The sequence below is a fragment of the Cyprinus carpio genome, chromosome A9, assembly GCF_018340385.1.
Source record: "Cyprinus carpio isolate SPL01 chromosome A9, ASM1834038v1, whole genome shotgun sequence".
Lineage (NCBI taxonomy): Eukaryota > Metazoa > Chordata > Actinopteri > Cypriniformes > Cyprinidae > Cyprinus > Cyprinus carpio.
The window spans coordinates 15,833,326-15,853,815 of NC_056580.1; the positions used below are offsets into that span (position 1 = coordinate 15,833,326).

General features: G+C 37.1%; 1 protein-coding gene across 10 annotated transcripts in view; it reads right to left on the reverse strand.

Moving 5' to 3' along the window:
- LOC109082037 (syntaxin-binding protein 5-like) overlaps positions 1-20,490 on the reverse strand; it is a 130,632-nt gene that overhangs the window by 11,699 nt on the left and 98,443 nt on the right. For 2 of the 10 annotated variants that reach the window (XM_042763754.1, XM_042763757.1), the window contains exons 19-23: positions 19,698-19,766; positions 18,612-18,677; positions 14,784-14,888; positions 6,740-6,793; positions 3,765-3,947 (exon numbers count right to left, since the gene is read on the reverse strand). In XM_042763754.1, coding sequence (XP_042619688.1) covers positions 3,765-3,947; positions 6,740-6,793; positions 14,784-14,888; positions 18,612-18,677; positions 19,698-19,766 — 477 coding nt within the window. The remainder of the gene's footprint in view (positions 1-3,764; positions 3,948-6,739; positions 6,794-14,783; positions 14,889-18,611; positions 18,678-19,697; positions 19,767-20,490) is intronic. The other 8 variants (XM_042763760.1, XM_042763758.1, XM_042763759.1 and 5 more) reach the window with 6 other exon arrangements.

Here is a 20,490-nt window from a genome sequence, read left to right on the forward strand (position 1 = left end):
TGCACCATATTTAATTTCTGACAGCAATGAAAACAAGGCTGTGAATTATAGAAGTACAGTGTGTTCAATGGATTGTACTGTTGTTTACCAGCTTACAAATTTTTCAGCTAACAACGCATCTTTCAAAAAGTCTTCCAGTAGACAAAAAACTCCATGAAACTGTTTGAAAGTTTTGAGTTATGGAAATTACATGTAATCTAGGACCTTTATGCAGAGCATGCCATTGTAAACGCTGTAGTCTATCTCACACTACCTTGTTTTTACCCATGTAAAATTTAATATGGCGTTTAACTTTTTTTTTTTTTTTTTTTTTAACAAATTATGTAAGTCAACAAATGATTCATGTTGAACAAATTTACTGAGTGTGTGATTGAATGATTAACTCACAAAAATATGCCCACTCATCGCCGCATACCCCTTTATGATGTACAGTAACTTGCAGAAAAGGCTCTAAATGAATCTTTTTGTTAAATGGGATGTGACTCAGTAGATTTTAATGGGATAATGGGATTTCAAGGAGACAATGGGATGATTTAAAGTCCTATCCACTACCATTTATTCACTGACTTCTGCATTCCTGCAACTGTCCTTATTTTCTTGCTTACATCACGTATGTGTCTGTGTGTGTCTTTCCACCCTTAATACTGTTTATATGAGAGTATGTATCCCAACTTCCCGCAGCTCTCTCTTCCTGTAGCGTGTCTCATTAGCGACGGCCTGGCTCTCCTTGCTGCTAATTGACCTTTAATTATCCCAGCGACCCCACTGCGGCACCACATGCCTGTTACCGTAGCGATAGGGACACACGCCATGCGTTGAGACCAAAGAAGCAGTAGGCAGTCCTCTAACGGACAAGTGTCTCCCCAAGTGGGGCGGAAAAAAAATGAGCCATGTGAATATATAGACAGATGTGGATTCATTTGAATATTGCAACATTATTCAATTAAAAAATTTCAAGCTGAATGTTTCAAAGATGAATATTGAGATTTCAGTACTGTTAGAATGTCCAGGTGGAAATAAAAAGAAAGAAAAGGGGGTGACGGGAAGGTATTTTTACTAGCTTGTGAGCAATCACATCTTTTTTTTTCTCAAAAATGAAATCACATATAGAATATTAGGTTAAAAAGGCAATATCATTGTCATTCTGGGAACCATCCAGTCACTGTGAAAACCCTACTTTTTGACTTGGGCTGGTTGTCTTGGTTTGATGTCCTTCACGTAAACAGGATTATGGACACAGATGACGGCACAGGAGGAAACATTGCCTATCGCTGCGATTGGATTAGTGAATGACAGGAAGTCGGTGCCCAAGCGAGGATATGATCTAAGTGACATGTTACTGCTGTACAGACCACGCTAATATGAACAAGACGTCTTCTATAGGGACATATATGACTGACAAGGACAAAGAATTGACATGAGATAAAGGCATACAGAAGTCACGTTTGCCTGTGTGCAAGCCCACGATAACAGTTAAAGGAGTCATATCACATATATATAATGGACCTAAATATAATAATAATATGTTTTATCCTGAGGTTCAAGGATATGAAGAGCAGCAGGAAGAGAAAGTTGAGAAAGAGATACATTGTTTTTTCATGATATGACCCCTTTAAAGCAGGGCTCTTGTAACACACACTCCAACATTTAAACATGGAGGTGATGAGAACAAACATTTGAACATACACACACATTCTGATTATGAGTTTTCTACAAACATGTCATGTTGACTGGATTGTCCATGTATTTCATTTTGGTGAATTCCCTTCTAGTGATCCAGAGGAAACAGCTGCAATCAATTCACATTAAGAAAGATGCTTGAAGAGAAATAAGTCCACAACCATAATCGTTGCGTAAACTCCAACCTAAGCTTGCTCAGAGACTGCCTACATTAATTTAATTTAATTCACATCATCAACCCACCTGTCAAACTACTATGTGTAGAGGTAGTAATTAAAAGCATTAAAAGCAGAAAGTATAATTAGGCTCACAGCAGTGTCTGCCTCAGCCTCCATGTTTGAAGCACAAATACAGTCTCAAACATAAAAGGGACAGAAGATCCCCAAAGCTTGAAAAGCAGAGTCGTTTTTGTGAGTCACACTTTGAAAGGTTTGTGCTGTTTTTTCTTTCTTTCTTTCTTTTTCTCTTTCTTTTTCTTTCTTTCTTTTTTCTCTTTCTTTCTTTCTTTCTTTTTCTCTTTCTTCTTTCTTTCTTTTCTTTCTCTTTCTTTCTTTATTTTTCTTTTTGTTTTACTTTTGATGACTTTTGGAAGGCTGGTTAATAAAATAATACACTTATTTCATCAACATTTATCCCATTCATCCTAATATTGACTTTAATCAGGATAAATTGGATTTAAGTTTAGTTAAAGTTTATAACACAAACCTATTATGAGATCAGAAAAACGTTCCACCAAAATATCAGCAAAAATGGTAATTGGTGAATAAGATACTCGGTTAACCCTTTTCCACCAACATGGTGCTAGTGCCAGAGCCCAATCTAGTCCCATTCTGATATAAATAATGGACATAAATTGTAATTCCAAACCTATATGACTTTTTTCCCCCTTGAAACACAAAAGGAGATTTTAGGAAGAATTACTGCTGCAGTCACTAGTTTGGCGGCATATACCTAAAGATGTGACAGAATCCACATACTGTGATAAAGCTTGTGAGGTTAAGATTCCTTTTAAGAATGTTAAGTTGTGTGTTGAGGTGGGAGATTTATGCTTGCATTTTGGTTGGAGTGCATTAAGGTGATTCAGCCGGTTCACAGCTTTTTTATACAATTTCTACAGTGACTGTGTTTATTTAAGCGCACAAACCCCGTAGTGACCTCGACACGCAAACTGTGTCTCTGCCTGGGCAAACCCCACTGCAGCTTAGTGTTCCTAAAAATCTGGTAACTTGAGAGTGACTGCATTGGCCACCATTTAGTCAAATCACAACAACCAAAAACTATGACATTCAAGAGCATCGGGGTCACCACATGTAGGTGTTAGTGCGTTTACGTGAACACAGGCAACATTGAAATTGGATTCAGAAAGTCATGAACCAGCTGAACCATTTTGATGCACTTCAACTAAAACACAAGCATTAATCTCAGAGGGGAAACCCCCTCAACACACAACTTTCTTTAACATTCTTAAAGGGACCAAGCACAGTATGTGAATTCTGTCACATCTTGAGTGTATGCCGCCATACTAGTGACTTTTATTGCATGAAAAAAAAAAAGATGCAATGAAATTGAATGGTGATTGACTTGTCAGTATCAATGATTTTGGGTTTGGAACAACATGAGGGTGAGTAAATGATCACATAATTTTTATTTTTGAGGGTACTATCCCTTTAAGACTTGTAAAAAAATACAAATAAAAAGACCATGATGCACCATATTTGTTTGTGGGTAGTTATAGCATTGTTCAGCTCTCAAATGTAGCTCTGGCAGTGCTGGAAGAGATCCACGGGTCCCCTGGTATAGAGCACGGGCTAAGTGGAAAAGGGATATGCTTCCTGTGTGACATGATAGGGCTTTAGTAATCATCAATCTTTCCAAAAGAGTGGAAAACAAAACAATAATACCAAAGAAAAGGCAGTGAAATCATAGCGTCAGAAAACACAGCAATAAAACCTCATACCCTCCTCCTTGTATCCCTTGATGAGTGTTAAACATGCATAAGTGGCATGGGGCAGTGGTGGAATACAAGAAAAAAAAAAAGGATAAATGGATTAAAGGGATAAACAAGCTGGAGAACAAGCACACACCTTCGGTGAGGGAGGACACAGGCAAAGAGACCTCCATGCATGCGGCAGACTGGGCCTTGCGGAAGGGCGGTCGGCCGGGCCCCCTGCGGGCGAGGCGTGGCCCTTCAGGGCCCCCTGGGACTCTGGCCCTCCCAGTCAGACAGGGCTGGGAGGTGGGGCTAGTGCAATGTCCATTCACATGATCTGTAACAACGGGCATAGCATTAGCAACAAACCCAAATGAGATTAGAAATAGAAGAGTGTGTGAGAGAAAAAGAGGTAAAGATGGCAGTGGGATGAAAACAATACAGCCGCAAAGGAGAAAGAAGCGTTAACAGTAAGAGGAAGCAACTTTAATCAGCCAAAAATGGTTCTGATTTGAAAAGGGAAAAATTAAAGGAAAAATTTAAAAGGAAAAGGAAAAGGGAAGGTAAAGTGTAAATGGAATGAAAAAAGGAGGGGGGGGGGTGATGGAGGACAGGGAAAGTTAAAAGGGGAAATGTTAAGGGAAAAGGAAATAAAAAGGGAAAAGAAAAACAAACAAACAACAGGAAAAAGAGAAGGAAAAATACAAAAGAAAAAATAAAAAAGGGACAAGAAAAAGAACATGGAAAAGGAAAGGAAAATTGCATGTAATGGCAGCTGTTCAAAAAAATAAGCATTCAGAGAGGCTTTCTCATCCCTTCTCAACTCAGACACTTGAAAGAACGAAGGTGGAGGACTTGATTTTACAGAAAAACAGAAGCTTCCATCTGCAGTCTATTTATGCAAGAAGTTGAGGGAGGTCTGGTTGAGTATTCAGGAAAAGACCCAGATTCAAACTCCCTGCATCTAAAACAGCACATTTTTCAGCAACATTTCCAGCACACCTGGATCAAAGTCTTACAAAGAGAGATATTGTAGCCAGAAGCTCTCAGATGGAGTTAACTTGTTTATATCTACCACAGCATCCTCTAGGTTTTGACTGACTCCTGACTATTTTGACATTCTAGCTGTATATTTCCCTCCCTCCATTTTATATCTAGCAATCATTTTCATGCCAACACAGCTATCCAAATCCACAACTGTCTGCTGTCATTTCATATCAGTGGGATTTCATTTTTATATAGCACTGTAGACTTGGCAACCAAAACTTTGACACTGACTCATGGTGAAACAAAGCACTATTAAGAACACCATCTGTAGTACCTTTGAGAAACTTAAATCATTATTTTAAAGACTACATTTGTTAGTTCATATTTTCTTGTATGAGCAAGTTTTTATAGTGTATAAGTTATACACTAACATTTAAAAGTTTGGGGTCAGTAATATTTTATATATACACAATACATCATGGTTCCCACCAAAATAATTAAGCAGCACATCTGTTTTCAACATGGATGATAATAAGAAAAGTTTCTTGAGCACTGTGCTATCACAGGCATAAATGAAATTTGAAAATATATTAAAACTGAAAAAAAAAAAAAAAAAAAAAAAAAAAAAATCATTTAAATTGTAATAATATTTCAACAACTTTCCTTTTTCATACTGTATATTCAATCAAACAAATGCATCTTTGGTGAGCATAAGAGACTTTTTCTATCAAAAACATAAAAAAAAATAATAATAAATAAATCTTACCAACCAGAAAGTTATGAATGATAGAGTAAAAAATATTGTTAAATCATAGACAATTTTTTTCAATAACTCTCATGACACTAACTAAATCCAATTTAATATGGTGGCTGAGCTGGAACACAGCATCTTCAGATGATTTTCCTGCAGAACTCATATTTTGTTGATGATAGTCAGAAAACATCATCTTAGAGAGTCAGGATGAAAAAAAACAAAATTGGAGCCCAGTCCGCAGACGTCTTTACTTCTGTTTTCCCTGGCCTGCACCAGGGACAGTGTTTCTAAATGAACCCATGTCCATGAAAAGATCCAAACTGAGGGTAGTAGACTAGAAAATATTGCATTCAATAGAAACTACTGTAGACACACACACTAGCTCTCTATCTCAGTCACACACACACACACACACACAATATACTCACACAACACTCATAAATCGGCTTTTTAATAACTATTGATTTTTTTTATGTAATTTGTCTGTTTTTATGGACTAAACCTTCAAGATCTTTTCATATTACTAAATAACCCAAGACTACTGCACTCTGAAATATTTTTCAAGAGTACATCAAAACCTTCGAGGATTAGAAACAAGTGCAATCACTCATGGCCCAAATGGTCTATTTTCCTTTGTAATGCTGCACAGCTTGACCTGTTGAAGGAACACTTTCATTATAACACATTAAGTCAAGTTTAGCACAAGAAATTGGAGAGGAAATTGTTCAGCCCTCAGCGAGAGGTGTGTTAGTCACAGCCTAGCATGAAACAAAAAGCCAGAGGAAAGAAAACGGAAAAGAGAACAAGGAAAGATACTCAGCAAAAGAGACAGAGTGAGAAAATTCAGAGTATTTCCATAAAAGGCTGAAGAATGAACCAAGTCACAATGAGGCAAGCTCATTTGCAGAGTGCATGTTGTTCAGAGGTAGATGGTCCAATCACAAATGAGCAGGCTTTCATAGAGTTAGTGAATGGTCCGATAGTGTTAGAGCATGTTCTGAGGTATAGAATGACCCAATTACGATGGAGCAAGGCTTTTAAGACATAAAGGATGAACCAGTCGCGAAAGAGCAAGATTTCAGAGTGATACCTTTTCTCAACTTAAGAATGAGTATGCTGAACAAACCACCTTTGTTAACACTTGCAAAATGTACAATGAGAAGCATAATAATAATAATAATAAAAGGCCACACGCAGAAATTTTTGTGCCACGTCATGAATTCAGATGAGAATAAAGTGAAAGAATAAAAATGCATTAAATATGAACTTTAAAATGCAAAGACAAGGGGCTTCATCATGTCATTCTCAATAGGATGGAAACAGAGAGAGTTGATGCTTCAAAGGCAAGAATAAAGAAAAAGATCTGCTCGCTTTCGGGCCTACCGTACCAAGATCAGTCTTAAGATCTGTGGGTAGACTTAACTTTCTGCCTGGTCCCTTGACTGAAACGAAAATAGGACAGAAAGGGGCAATTAATCCATTTAAGAAAACAAATCAAAAGGCAAAATAAAGAGATCAGCACAAATTAAAAATTAAATAAAGAAAGAAAGAAAATCATTTAGTGTAACACATGCAGGTGTACGCACTGATATTTGATGTTTCATTCGACAGTCATGCCTGATCGCATACTGCCACCAGCTAAACAGATTTGACTGTTTTTAGACAAGCAAACACACGCATGCAGAACGCATCTAAGAACAAATGTATAACTCATAATCCATTTTCTGAATTTCCATTTCCTTCCATATTGATAGGGGGAAAAAAGCATGAATTAATCAAAATAATTGTAAAATATTTAATAATAGAAAGTAACAGGTTGTCACGTGTGTGCATGCATACACAATTAGTAAAACATAAACACAGAGGTTCAAATGAAAGTGTAAAAAGATAAACAAAGTGAGGTCAACATTTTGCAAGCATTTTGCACCGCAAAGGTTAGAATGTATACTGAGCTGAATGGGATTTAACAGAAATGTAAATATTATATTATATTAGTGGATCCAAAATACTAATTCGACATTAGTTTCCATGGTTATGAAGCAAATAAATTTAATAACCAGGCATGTTATCCCAAAGAATGTCTCTCAGAGTCTCTATTTATATGACGTACTCCAGAACATTAAAACAAACAGAGCAGAATACTCTCCTCCTAAGCATCATTTCGATTAAATGTTTTTAAAGAAGGATGGGATTTTAGAATGTCATTTTCAACATGGTGCTAATGCTGTCTCCAGACATGATCTGATGAATGCAACTTGCTTTCCTATGTTTATCAAGGAGGTCTATCTGGAGAAAGCTATCCATTTGCACTCCCATTCATCTTGGCTGGAGCAAGGCCACAGTTTTACACATTTAAGAGTCCTTTGTATTACTTGCAAAACCAAAAACCAAATGGTGTGCTTGTGGCATCAACTAACCCTTGCTAACTGGATCATACTAACCAACCAAACACTTACCATTGGTATTGCCATTTCCCAATGAAACAGTATGGAGTACAATATGGAATGGGTCATATCAAAAAACTTCTTCAAAAAGCAAGATATCTTGAATTTAAATTGAATTGTAAATTGATTGCTTTAGATTCATGTTTACTTTTATCATCATTTAAAAAAAAAAAAAAAAAAAAAAATCTCTTCCAGTAAAAAGGCTTTGAAAATATTCCACAGTATAGAACAATTTGCAAATGGCAAATATATAAATTTTAATATTTTCCTGGAAGAAAAAAGCTATTCTATACTATTCTAATTCTATATAAATATATATTTGCTTCACATTTTCAACTTTTAGGAGTTGCTAACAGACATGAACAGACATTACAATTTAGATTTCTTGGTTCTTTAAATCACTGTATTTCTTTAAACCTCAGATATAAATAAAATAAATAAATATATAGTTAAATATAATGAGCTCTACTTAAGGTCTACGAATTATATATATATATATATATATATATATATATATATATATATATATATATATATATATATATATATATATATATACACACACATATATATATATATATATTCTCTTTCCGTCTGTTCTTCCAGGCATGTGGAGATTTAAGCGTAAGACAAAGCGGAAATTGCTTCTGGAAATGGCAGTAATTAAAATTCCGGGATCAGTAACCTGTGGCTTAGATGTGGAATGCTTCCCATTACACTGATAAGATCAGTCTGGACACACATGTCCAGGTGAAACAACATGAAAGAAAGATCCACAGGAAGTGTGGGCTATATGTAGATATGAGAGCAGCTCGTTAAAGCCAATTTGCAAATAATTTTCTGTGTGTGTGTTGTGTTTATAGACCCATCTCTGAATAAACCCATGTTGGACATCTTTTGTTAATGTTATCCAGTTTCACAGCTACAGTGGCAAACATAACAGCTGGCATCCATTGATTTCAACGTCAGACCTCAAGTGGCCACCCTGTATTGTTGTTTTTTTCCATGGGCACAATTTCAGAAGTCGTTTAGCTGCTCGTTAGAACGTTCCGAGCCTCCATCCCGTTGACTCCTCTGTGAGCCTGACTCGGATGAAGTGTAATTTGGGATTGTTTTTGGAATCATCTCAAAAAATGTCTTCTACTATCCTGCACTGCAATTTGCATGAATTACCGACTCCTTTGCTTTCAGCTCACGTCATCTTCCGCTAATTCATAGAGGCGGATATACTTCAGGAGTAAAGATGCCAACGCCAGGCTCTACAATTTATTCAGAGGAATTTCATTCTCAGAAGCATGCATTAGAATTTTTCAGCCACAGTGTTGTTTTTGCTGAAATAAAATGTCAAATCTTTAGCATTTTTCTCTCTTGTAAGCTTTTCATCAAAACACATTCATTTATTTCTGTCTGGCAAAAAGAATATGTCACTACTTAGCATCACCAATTTGGTGACCTTTGTAGTGACCTAGTTTTTTTTTTTTGTTTTTTTTTTTTTTATGTGAGCCAAAACTTAAGGCCATACACATGCTCATTTTCAACAGTGAACAAAAGCATTATTAGCATATAATTCTCATGCTTGTAGCCATTCTCTCTGCCATGCTCTCGGAAACAAAGCTTTGCACTTCGGCACATTTCTGTAGTGTTCAAATTATATAAATCCATTTACATATGTTGCACCTAGGCAACAAACTATACGTTTAAAATTGTAGGTATAGTGCTATATAAATAAAGGTGATTAGGTATTTGCTATGCCTTCCATTACAAGTTTTAACAAAACTTAAAACTTTCTAAATGTACAGAATAACTAAAGGCACTAACTTATTTTACCAATGAATTAATTCAGTTTCAAGATATTGTAAATGTCTTCAAAACATGTATGTACACACAAACTGTACAAGCATGGATGGCGGAGCTACTGAAGTCCAAAGAAAAACCCTTGAGAGCCTGTTGGGGTCTAACTAAAGCATAAGTGCATACTGTGCAGTTTTTTTTTCTTTTTTTCTTTTACAGATTTTGTTTGTCATAATGTACAATATGAGGATCTTGCAAAAAAGATACATCTTATAACTGATACTGTTAATCATACTCACTGACAAGCAAAATTGAAATACTAGGGTACAACAGGGCTGAAGGTGCATTTAGTTTTATTTTCATAAACATCCGCATTTCACTATGCATGTGGTAATTTGGCTGATTAGTGCAGCAACACGATTCTGTGCAAAGTTAAACTAATATTACTACTACTACTACTATTTACTACTATTAGTAATTGCTATTACTATTACATTTTTATTTAATTTTTTTACAGATTTATGTAGCAGATAGGAATCAATAAAATCACCAAATATATTTTGAGACAAAGGTCTTGTTAATGTTTTCCTGCTTTGTTTAAGGTAATAAAACAGTTTTCTGTTTTAACAATTTAACAGTTTTTCAGTAACTCAGTGTTTGGATTAACCTTCTGTGGATTTATTAAAGACTACCTATCTTCGTCATCATGGTGCTGTGTGTTTATCAACACAGTAGTGTGACAGAAGACCCGACCTATAAAGTGAATTAAGTGGCGTGATTTACCCAGTTTATTTTTCTGGTTTGTCAGTGTTTGTTGTCTATGGGTCACTTTGCCGCTATCCACCTGCTCTGTCTTGAGTAGGCAAACCACTCCCTTGAGGAGAATTCCTCAGTCTTGCCAATCAGACCACCTTCCCGGACGACTGCCTGTGCACGTTCCTGCATGCCGGACTGAACACCGCCACTTGATTGCAGTTGTCCAGAGAGGGTCCTCGAGGGAGTTTTGCTGACTATGTGGAGTGAGTACTGGTTTCCTGTGGCTCAGCCTTCAATGTTGCGGACGTCACCAGGCACACTCCAGACCCAGTGCCCAGCCAGTCACCACCCTGCTGCACGAAGCATCTGCCTGAGCCCACCGCGATGAAAGAGCCATTGCGAGAAGAAGCAATTGAGCCTATCATCGCCCTGCAGTCTGAGCCGATTATCGTGTCTGACCAGGTGTGTGAGCCGGCAACACCACACATTCCAGAAGGAATTCTCGTGGTATGCCTGCTCTGCTATGCTCTGCCTCCTTCCTTGGTCACTCCAGCTCACCCTATGGCCCCTGGATCCCCACCTACATCTCAGTTGATCATCGATTCGCCTGGATCCTTGGTATAGCTTCACCTCATCTGCACTCTGTCTGCGCCATGGGCTCCAGCTCCATTGCTGTTGTTGCCTAAGCTCGTGTGTTCCCATCACGCCTTGGCTCCTCCCTCCAATGACGCCGCCATGGAGCGCAGTTCTGGCTGTGGCCTGGGTCACAACCTACACTCTCCTGCTCAAGGCTCCTCCCTGGTCATCTCCTCCACCTGTACCTCCCTGGATTTTATTTGTCGTCCTCGTCCCGAACCTCCTCCTGCATCTCTCTGGCATACATGCCCTTTGACAATCCCTTCACCATCCCTTCGCCATCTCCTCATTCTCCTCGCCGCCACACCCTTCTCTCTATGGCCCAAGGCCACACTTTCCGGGAGGGGGCGATCTGTCACAGTATCATTCAGTTTGGACTTTGTTTTCCCTTTATTGAGTTAAATGTGTCATTCTGTTCAGGTGTGTGTCATTAATTAGTCTAGTCTGCTTGTGTATTTAAATTGCTTGTTGATGTTCTGTGTGTGCAAGCCTTCCCTCTGTTTGGATTTATCTTCTGTGGATTTATTAAAGACTGCCTAACTTCATCATCGTGTTTGTGCGTGTTTATCAACACAGTAGTGTGACTGTATACTGTATATATATTAGGAGTGCACTGATCCGATATTCAGTATCGGTATTGCTCCGATACTGCTACTTTCTGCTGGATTGGGGTATCGGACAGACAAGACCGATCCAAATCCGATATTGTGCAAATATTATTCTGTGTTATTGTTAAGCCCCACGAAAGGCACAAAAACATTATAAAGCACCATTAAGTTTCTGTGCACTATATTTCAAGTGTTCTGAGACCGTTCAATAGTTTAATGTGAGGTAAAGATGAATATTTAAGTCGTTAAATTCAAGTTCACGTAAACTCCTCTCTCCGCTGTGGCTGTCTGTCAACCTCCATTCAGCACTTGCCTTGCATTCGGTTATGACAGTCAAGATGATAAAACTCTCTCTAAGATAATACAATGTTCCTATTATTATACTTGATCTGCAGATAAACAAAAGTGGTTCTGCATAAAATAACTTTATCTTGTTGGAGTTTATTGCTAATTCTAAATCATGTTACTTTCTACCGAGTGTCTGTTAGAGATCACTACACTGGAGTAGAGAGCATTATTAATTGTTCTTCACACGCACGGTAACTGAAATTTAAAATTGTTAAAAGAAAAGTCTCAATAAACTATCACACAGATATAATACACTATGCATCAAAATCATCTTTCCTTTGTGACAGCGCTGCGCGCTGTGACTCAGTGTTGCTTCAAGCGCATCATTCTGTGCACGGGTTGCGCATAAGCACTTTGTGCCACTCTGTAGTGGAACCTTTCATGTTATAATACTTTTGCGCAATGAAAGATTGTTCTGTCTTATCTATCATATGTTGCTGCCTCATTACTGTGCTATAAATGTAAAATAAATGTATTTAATTTATTGCATATATTTATATTAGTGGTGGGCCGTTATCGGCGTTAACGTGAGACTCTTATCGGGCGATAAAAAAAATATCGCCGTTAATCTATTCTCAAAGTTGGGTTGGGAGCTGGGTCTATACTACGCAAGCTATGATGACTTTCACCGTGATAGTTCAGCGCAGATGTATACCTAGAAGATGTATACCTTGCACTGTAGGGGGTGAGAACGAGTCTTCGAACCTGTGTGTATGCCTACTGAGAAATTACCATGCTTCCCAAAAAAAAAAAAAAAAACTCAGCAAGACTCACGCCTGTTTCACACATACTCCGTCAACATTTAAACACAACAATTAGCCTACTTTTCTTGTTGGGATATCGCAAATATTTAAAATTAAAGCACCACTGACAGAAACAGTCGACTCTCGTGCCTTTTGCATTTAAATCTTTATTACAAGCAATCGCACGGTTCTTAATGAACTTTGTTTTTCTGCTTCCATAAAAGTGCATAGGCCTATATCATGTTCCCTCGTTTATCTAAAGGTGCTCTTTTTCTTGTTTAAACCTAGCCAAAAACCCATGTGTTGCATGTATAACACAGAAGCCTTTAATTAATATTCATTTACTGTGAAATTACTGCATTTCCGTGTCAATCCATGTTAAATTTTGCCGCGAACAATGTGCTGTTATTTTAATTCAGCGCATGCAGCAAAGCAAAAATAGACTCGGTACGTAAACGATCGCTGCACTGCTGCAGACGCACCGCTCCTCGAACGCACTGACGGACCATAACCGCGTGAACGCTGGAATCCGTTAACATGGGTGCGTAAAAAAAAAATGCTACGCATACGTATTGCAGACAGAGTATGTGTGATACAGGCGTAAGGTTGTTTGCACCTTGTGCAATGCGGAATTAGTTTACTGTAAGAGTTCTTCCAGTCTATAGTAACACCTAAACGCAAAGCATCCCTTAGCTAATGATGAAGATGCCGGGCCAAGCAATGTAGCGCAGGGGAAGAGTCATCGTCAAACTTCTATGTTTGAGTGCACCACAGCTCTATCAGTACTAACAAGTACATCTTATTGAACATAATTTGAATGCCTTCTGCAAAATTCAAATGAGCCATTTTAATCTAGATTAATCTAGATTAATTCCAAGATTACAGTGAGATTAATCTAGATTTAAAAAATTAATCTATGCCCACCACTAATTTATATATAATTATATTTACTTGTTTTTCATGAATGTATATTACAATACAAAGAGCAATGTGTAACATTTTACCAGATTACACCTATTTACTTTTACCCCCCCCACACACACACTAAATAATGTTTTTTTCTATAAATGTTTAGATTTTATAAAATTATTGTGAACTCATAATTTTTGAAGAATAACTTTTGCTGTTGAATTATCAACTAACCTATTGTATAATAGTATTTTTCTCATAGATTATGATTATATATTTTTTAATTTGTTATTTTTCTTTATAAAAAAAAAGTAAAAAAAAAACATATTCTGCTAAAGGATCGGTATCAGTATTCTGCCATCAACACTGAATTAAGAATAGAAATGTAAAAAAAAAAAAAAACCCTGTGCTGGTATCGGGATTCCATATATAAATAAATATATATAGATATATATATATATATATATATATATATATATACACACCCCTAATATGCAATTTGCAAGTATACACTAGGGGAGTACTGAATAGAACATTTCCTCAATGTTTTAATGCCTTTAGCCCTGTTTACCCCACGCGACACAAACCCAAACCAGCCCTGTCAAAGGCGCTAATTCTTATGTTTGTACTAGAAAATTACTTAAAAAATAAATAAAACTGGGTGAAAAGAGAGGACTGATGTACTGCTCATTCTAAAGAGCAAACTCAAACCCATGCACTTTTAAATCGAAATACAGAACTTTCAATTTGAATATAATTTTGAAATACAGTAAGATCAAAAATAAACCTGTTAAGTCAGATATGGTAAAAATGAATACAGACTTAATTTAAATGTTAAAAAATTGGGTCATTTGACCACACTGGACCTCAACGATTAACGTTCTGTCTGGGCTATACTCACAATATCCTCTCATCAACACACACAATACATACTACCTACTACCATGCCTGAATCACACACATGCCTACAATAGCCACACGTGAAGCACACTTACACATACTCATATACGCACTCACACACACCCACATCTACACCTCAGCAGCATGGAGTGTGGCACTACGAGCGTGAGGCTACTTTCTACTGCAGCATGCAACCCCAAAACAAACACCCACACACACGCAGATTTACACGGAGAAGCACATGAGCCACGGGCTTGGTGTGTGTGGGTGTTTTTAAGGGTCCAGACACATTCTTACCATTGTCCAACAGGTAAAACACAGGACTGTAGTGGCAGGACCGGAGGTTGGACACAGGTTCCCCTGTGCCTCGAGGGTCATTATGGAGGGAAGGGGTGTAGGGTGCTGGAAATCAGAGATCACACAGTCATTGTCACATACCAGGCTCAATCAAATACAGCCAAACAGCTTGTTATAGGTCATCGGGATTCATATCAGAATGGTAAAAGAAGAGAAAATCACACAAAATATTAAAATAATCGGCTTTGTCTAACACTTTATAGATCTTCACAAGGCAAAATCTGGTCTTTTTATGGGAATTTTAATCTCTTTCTTCCTACAATATGCCAAAAGCATTCGATATTTCAGACAGTATTTTGTCAAAAGTTGGATTAGAGTTCTTCACCAACACAATTTCTGCAGTTCCCAAAAAACAACAGTCAAACAAAAATTACAGTTGCAAGAAAAGGCTTGTGGATCCTTTATCTATATTTCTATATGAATGGATTCCACCACAAATTAAACACCTCTGCAATTCTAGAGCTTCACATCAGTTGGCGTAGTAGTGTTTTGGACATGAACAAATCTTTGAAATGAATTCATTATGTACTCATCTTGGTCTGGCCTTCCTCAGTCTTTTCTGGAACCATCTCTGCCCTATCTGTCCAAAAGCTTCCTTTTGCTCTCATTTAAATACTGTTTCTTGCCATTTGTTGTCGATATAAACTCAGGACTGTCCACATTGTTTCACCCATCTGTGCTGCAGCATCAGCTTACATTGTATTGACTTGTGCTTTGACTTTCTATGATAACAAATAAAAGCAAAAGCTGACGGCACAGCTGGTATCTAAAAACAGGGTTATTGTTAATTTTTTATGAAAAAGTCTAAAAAAAGGCAAATATAAATGCCACAGAACGTTATTATTATTATTACTATTATTATTCAACAATGGTGCATTAAACTGATTAAAAGTGATAGAAAACACATTTATAATGTAACAAGATTTCAAATCAATAGTGTTCTAATTACTAATGATCTCAAATCAACAGCGTTCTTCAAATTTTCTATCCATCAACGACTCCTAAAAAAAAAAAAAAAAAAAAAATTGTATGTTTGATTAAATAAATGCAGCCTTGGTGAGCTTAAGAGACTCTTTCAGAAACATTAATAAACTTACCTAGCCTAAATTTGTGTGTTGGTTTCATTACTTCAATTACCACTTTCTGTCCTTTCACATCCTTTTTCTTTTGCTCCCATTTTCCCCTTTCATTCCAGAATAATCTCCTCTAAAAATATATTTACTGGTCACAGTCGATGGCTGACATTTCAGCTTATCAACCACCTGGCAATGTGCCACAATCAACAGGGTCTCAGCAACCCATCTCAACACCCGCACAAACAACAAACAACAACAACTAGTCGACTAGACAGAGAGAGATAACACTTATGAGAACTTCAAAGTGGAGTGCAGTCCAATTACTTGGCTTGATGGAGAGCATGGGAAACCGAGGTCAGAGATAATATGAATAAGTGGCAAGAAATAAGATGAGAGAAAGGTGAGATATAGTTCAGAGAAAAAAAATGTATGATGTAAAAATCAACCTTTTTCAGATAAATACATTAGTAGCTAAAGCAGTGCCATTTTATCTCAACTGAGGTGATGTTAGCACAGGAAGTGGTTTGTGCTCCTGAGCAAACGCATGAAAACAGCACCAGAAACATCTGCACAACCTTGCGGACGTCCATTCATTATTCATCTATTCTGGCTTAATGCTACTTTCAAAAGCACACATCTAAAACTGAGATAAAAATAATAACAAATAAAAAAGGTCAAATAACAACAGTGTCATCAAACATTTATTAGATGCAGCCCATCATAATCATCTCAAGGTTCAACATCTTTGCTGTGAATGTAGCACAACAAACAGAGTGACATACAAATGATATTATTTCACCTGTGGTAAGACACAAAGTTAACAGAGCACTTGGATTCCTGAACTCTGCCTGTTTTCCCAGAGTTTCACTTTCAAATATCAGGTTTAGAATCATGCTTCTTTAACGATGAAGCATGTCCAGTGATTTAAAAAAAAAAATAATTAATATTTTAATATTTGAGATCTTAAAAGAACAGTTCACCCAGAATTGACAATTCTGATATTGTTGGGTGAAAATTGGCATTCTTCAAAATGTCTTCTTTTCTGTCTTTCACAGAATAAATAAATTATTTAGGTTTGCTAATTTAAATTTTTAGGTGAATTTTTCCTTTAAACACTTGATACACAGCCACATTTTGGAAGTAAACCTCATGTTTCCTCTCTATTTCTCAAACTACTAATGTCAGGCTACAACCCTCAGCTTGCTTTCCCAAGGGACTTCCATCTTTCAGGCTGCCTGCTGAGCTGGGAACTGGGAAAACAAGCAGAAGCTTCAACTGCACTGAGACATGAGAGTGAAGTGAGAGAGAGAAAAACAGACAGCAAATTTTGTATTCTTGAGACACCACACTAAATATGCCTCTGGTATTTCAAACAACAATAACTTAAAAAAGACACAATGTAAAATTTCTTCCCCTGAGCAATCAAAGCTTTACTGAAATACTTCTTCTAAATTAAGGGCTCTATTTAGATCCTCAAGGACAAGAACTGTTGTTGTCATCATGTTCATCCCACTGAGGCGATGCAAACATTGACTAAAACTCTGTAAACATTATCAAATCCTCATAAAAATTCTACACAGGTTATGATGGCTTTAAAGACAAAGAAGAAGCAAAGACATTGGAGGTAAAAGAGCGGAGAAAAGAGCCTCCAGGGACTAAAGACCTGTGCTGTGGGGAAACTTAAAAAAGAAGAAAGAAAAGAAAAAGAGAAAAACTGCAGGATGAAGGTTTGAAGGATTTTTATTATTTTAAAGTGTGTTATTATTTTAATGTTTTTGTCATTAAAGCAATAATGTGTGATTTTTTCACAGATAGTAGTGGAATTTCAAATATAATGACTGTTATCAAACAGGTTTCTCAAACACTCCCCCATCATTGTTTCCTGTGGGGAGTGGCTATTAGAGATGGGTGTGGTTGTATTGGGTAGATGTGGCCAAACAATGGGTATGCATACCAGAACTAGAAATATGTGTCATTATCAAAGGTGATATGGCTATTTGAGGTGGGTGTGATTGTGAGAGGGTGTGGCTATATTAAGTAGGTGTGACCAATCATGGGTGTGACTATCAAAGGTAGAAGTGTGATTATCAGTGTGAGGTGGCAATGAGAGGTGGGTGTAGTCATAGTGATTTTACAGGGCATGAGTGGCCAATCATGGGTGTGGCTATCAGAAGAAAATTAAATAGGGTTGTTTCTCAAATGACATATACTTTTTTTTTTCTGGGTAAATAAGTGCACCATCTGGGTATTTAAAGTGCACTTTTTAATTTTTGGAATTTTCAGTCTGAACACACTACTCACACTATTTATACTACAAAATGGCACAGAATAAGTAAGCAAATTGGAACACACACTAGGTGTGATTATGATGATTATGATAGGTGATATGGTTATTTGAGGTAGGCATGGTCATTAGTGGGTGTGGCTATATTTAGCAACTGTGACCAATAATGGTTGTGCCTATCAAAGGTAGAATTAGTTTCTTATTATCAGTATTAGTATTCTTATTCGTATCAGAAGTAGGTGTGATTATCAAAGGTGATATGGTTATTTGAGATAAGCATGGTCATGAGTGGGTGTGGCTAAATTAAGTGGGTGTGGCCAATCATGGATGTGGCTATCAAAAATAGAAGTACACGTGATTATCAGAGGTGGTGAGGCTATGTGTGCGGTCATGAGTGGGTATGTTTACCTGAGGTGGGTGACTTGCTCCTCTCTAGGTCCAAAGACACCTGATTATCAGAAAGCTCCGTAAGACCTGCCATGGAGGAACATGGAAGGCACAGTAAGAGGAAGCAGATGACAATAATCACCGGGCTCCATTACCACCAAACACATTGGCATGCATCAAACACCAGGACAAACAATGTGGTCTGAGACAATATCATGATCCTGGAGCAATGCAAGGAAGATGTATAGACATCTTCATAACATACAGTTTTTAAACTATATGTCAGGCCATGACATGGTTGTTCTACTCCTGTCTGCACTGGTTATATTAACTCCAGAATCAAGCATGTGCACCATCACCACCAACAGTTCCATGCACGTGTGTGTGTATGCAGGAGAGAAAAAATGCATCGATGCTACTCAAGGCACGACAGTAAAAACATGATAAGGACTGCACTGCAGAAATATCAATCATTTTACAAGTGTGTGTGCAAACTAAAGTGCTTCTGCAAAGTAGACGCTTAACAAATATTGGTGATAAAAAAAATAATAATAATAGCAATAACTTTTTTTATACAAAGAAATGCAGTGAAAGCCTCATTTTCACAAATGGGATAAATTATTTGCCATAGTATGTTTTTGTATGAAATATTGATTTTTTTGAGCCATTATGATTATCAGATAGATGGTAGATTTAAAAAAATAAATAAATAATAAAATAAAGTCACAAGTCACCTACAACGTTTTATGAAAAGCTTCTCTTTTTTTAGCAATGTTGACTTAAATTGACTTTTTATTAGTATTTTATTTGTTATTATTCCTTTTCATACCTTTGGCACAAATCAATAAAACACTTAGCAAGGAGACAATCAAAGATTGTAACTGGATGTTTGCAAATTCAGAACATGGGAATATGATATTCTGTAACAATTAATTGTATTACTATAAATAATTTTATATTGTATTGTGTGTAATATGGTATGGTAACTCTACCTTTGGTAAACTTAACCAAAACAACTAATTTTGATAAATTACATCCTATTGTCTGTGCTTTGCCTCCTTGCTGTTGTGCTGCCCCCATCTGCGTTTCACGGGAGACATGACTTACTCTGGTAGGAAGTACGGATCCGTTTCTTTGAATCGGAATGAAAGTTAGACAGGCCGCGCATGCAAAAGTCTGCAACAGCGCCCCCATGCCCCAGCACCGCCACCCACGAGAGGAGACATGGAGTGAGGGAGGAAAAGAGGAGGAGAGAAGAACAAAACAGGCTCAGAGTGACAAAACGTGTGTGACCGCAATCCGAGCAAGACCCAGTGTACTGAGGAAGAAAATGAAGGAATGAAAATAGGAAAATGAAGCCTAACCTTTTGTATTTTTTAATATCTACCGAAAACAACAAAAATAAGGCAGAAAACAGAACTAAACCGATGGAAAAATCTTTTGGGATTAACAGCCACTGCAAAAGGAGGCACTGAAATTGTACAAACAAACAAACCAACAAAACAAACATAAATATTAACATAAATAGAAATGCCTTCTCTCTTCTGTGTCTATCTAAAAGTGTATACTGTATGTGAAGATGCATGTATATGCATGAATATTAGGTATGGATGTATTTTGCTGATGGATTTCCTGTCTAACCCGAGTGTGAGTATCTGATAGCAGGCGGATCACATGAGCTTAGCTGTCTTCATATGCATTGGAAGTTACCACATAACAATGTTGAATTTGTTGATTGTAAGGTAAGCATTTTTATTGTGTCGCTGTACACACAGCGCTAACTGCAGCACTGCTGATACACTGGGGTCCAAAAGTCTGAGACCCTACAGGGTTTCAAAATGTATTTAAAACCTAGTGATAAACAGAAAGTTTTTGGATTTTAAAATCTGAAACAAATAAT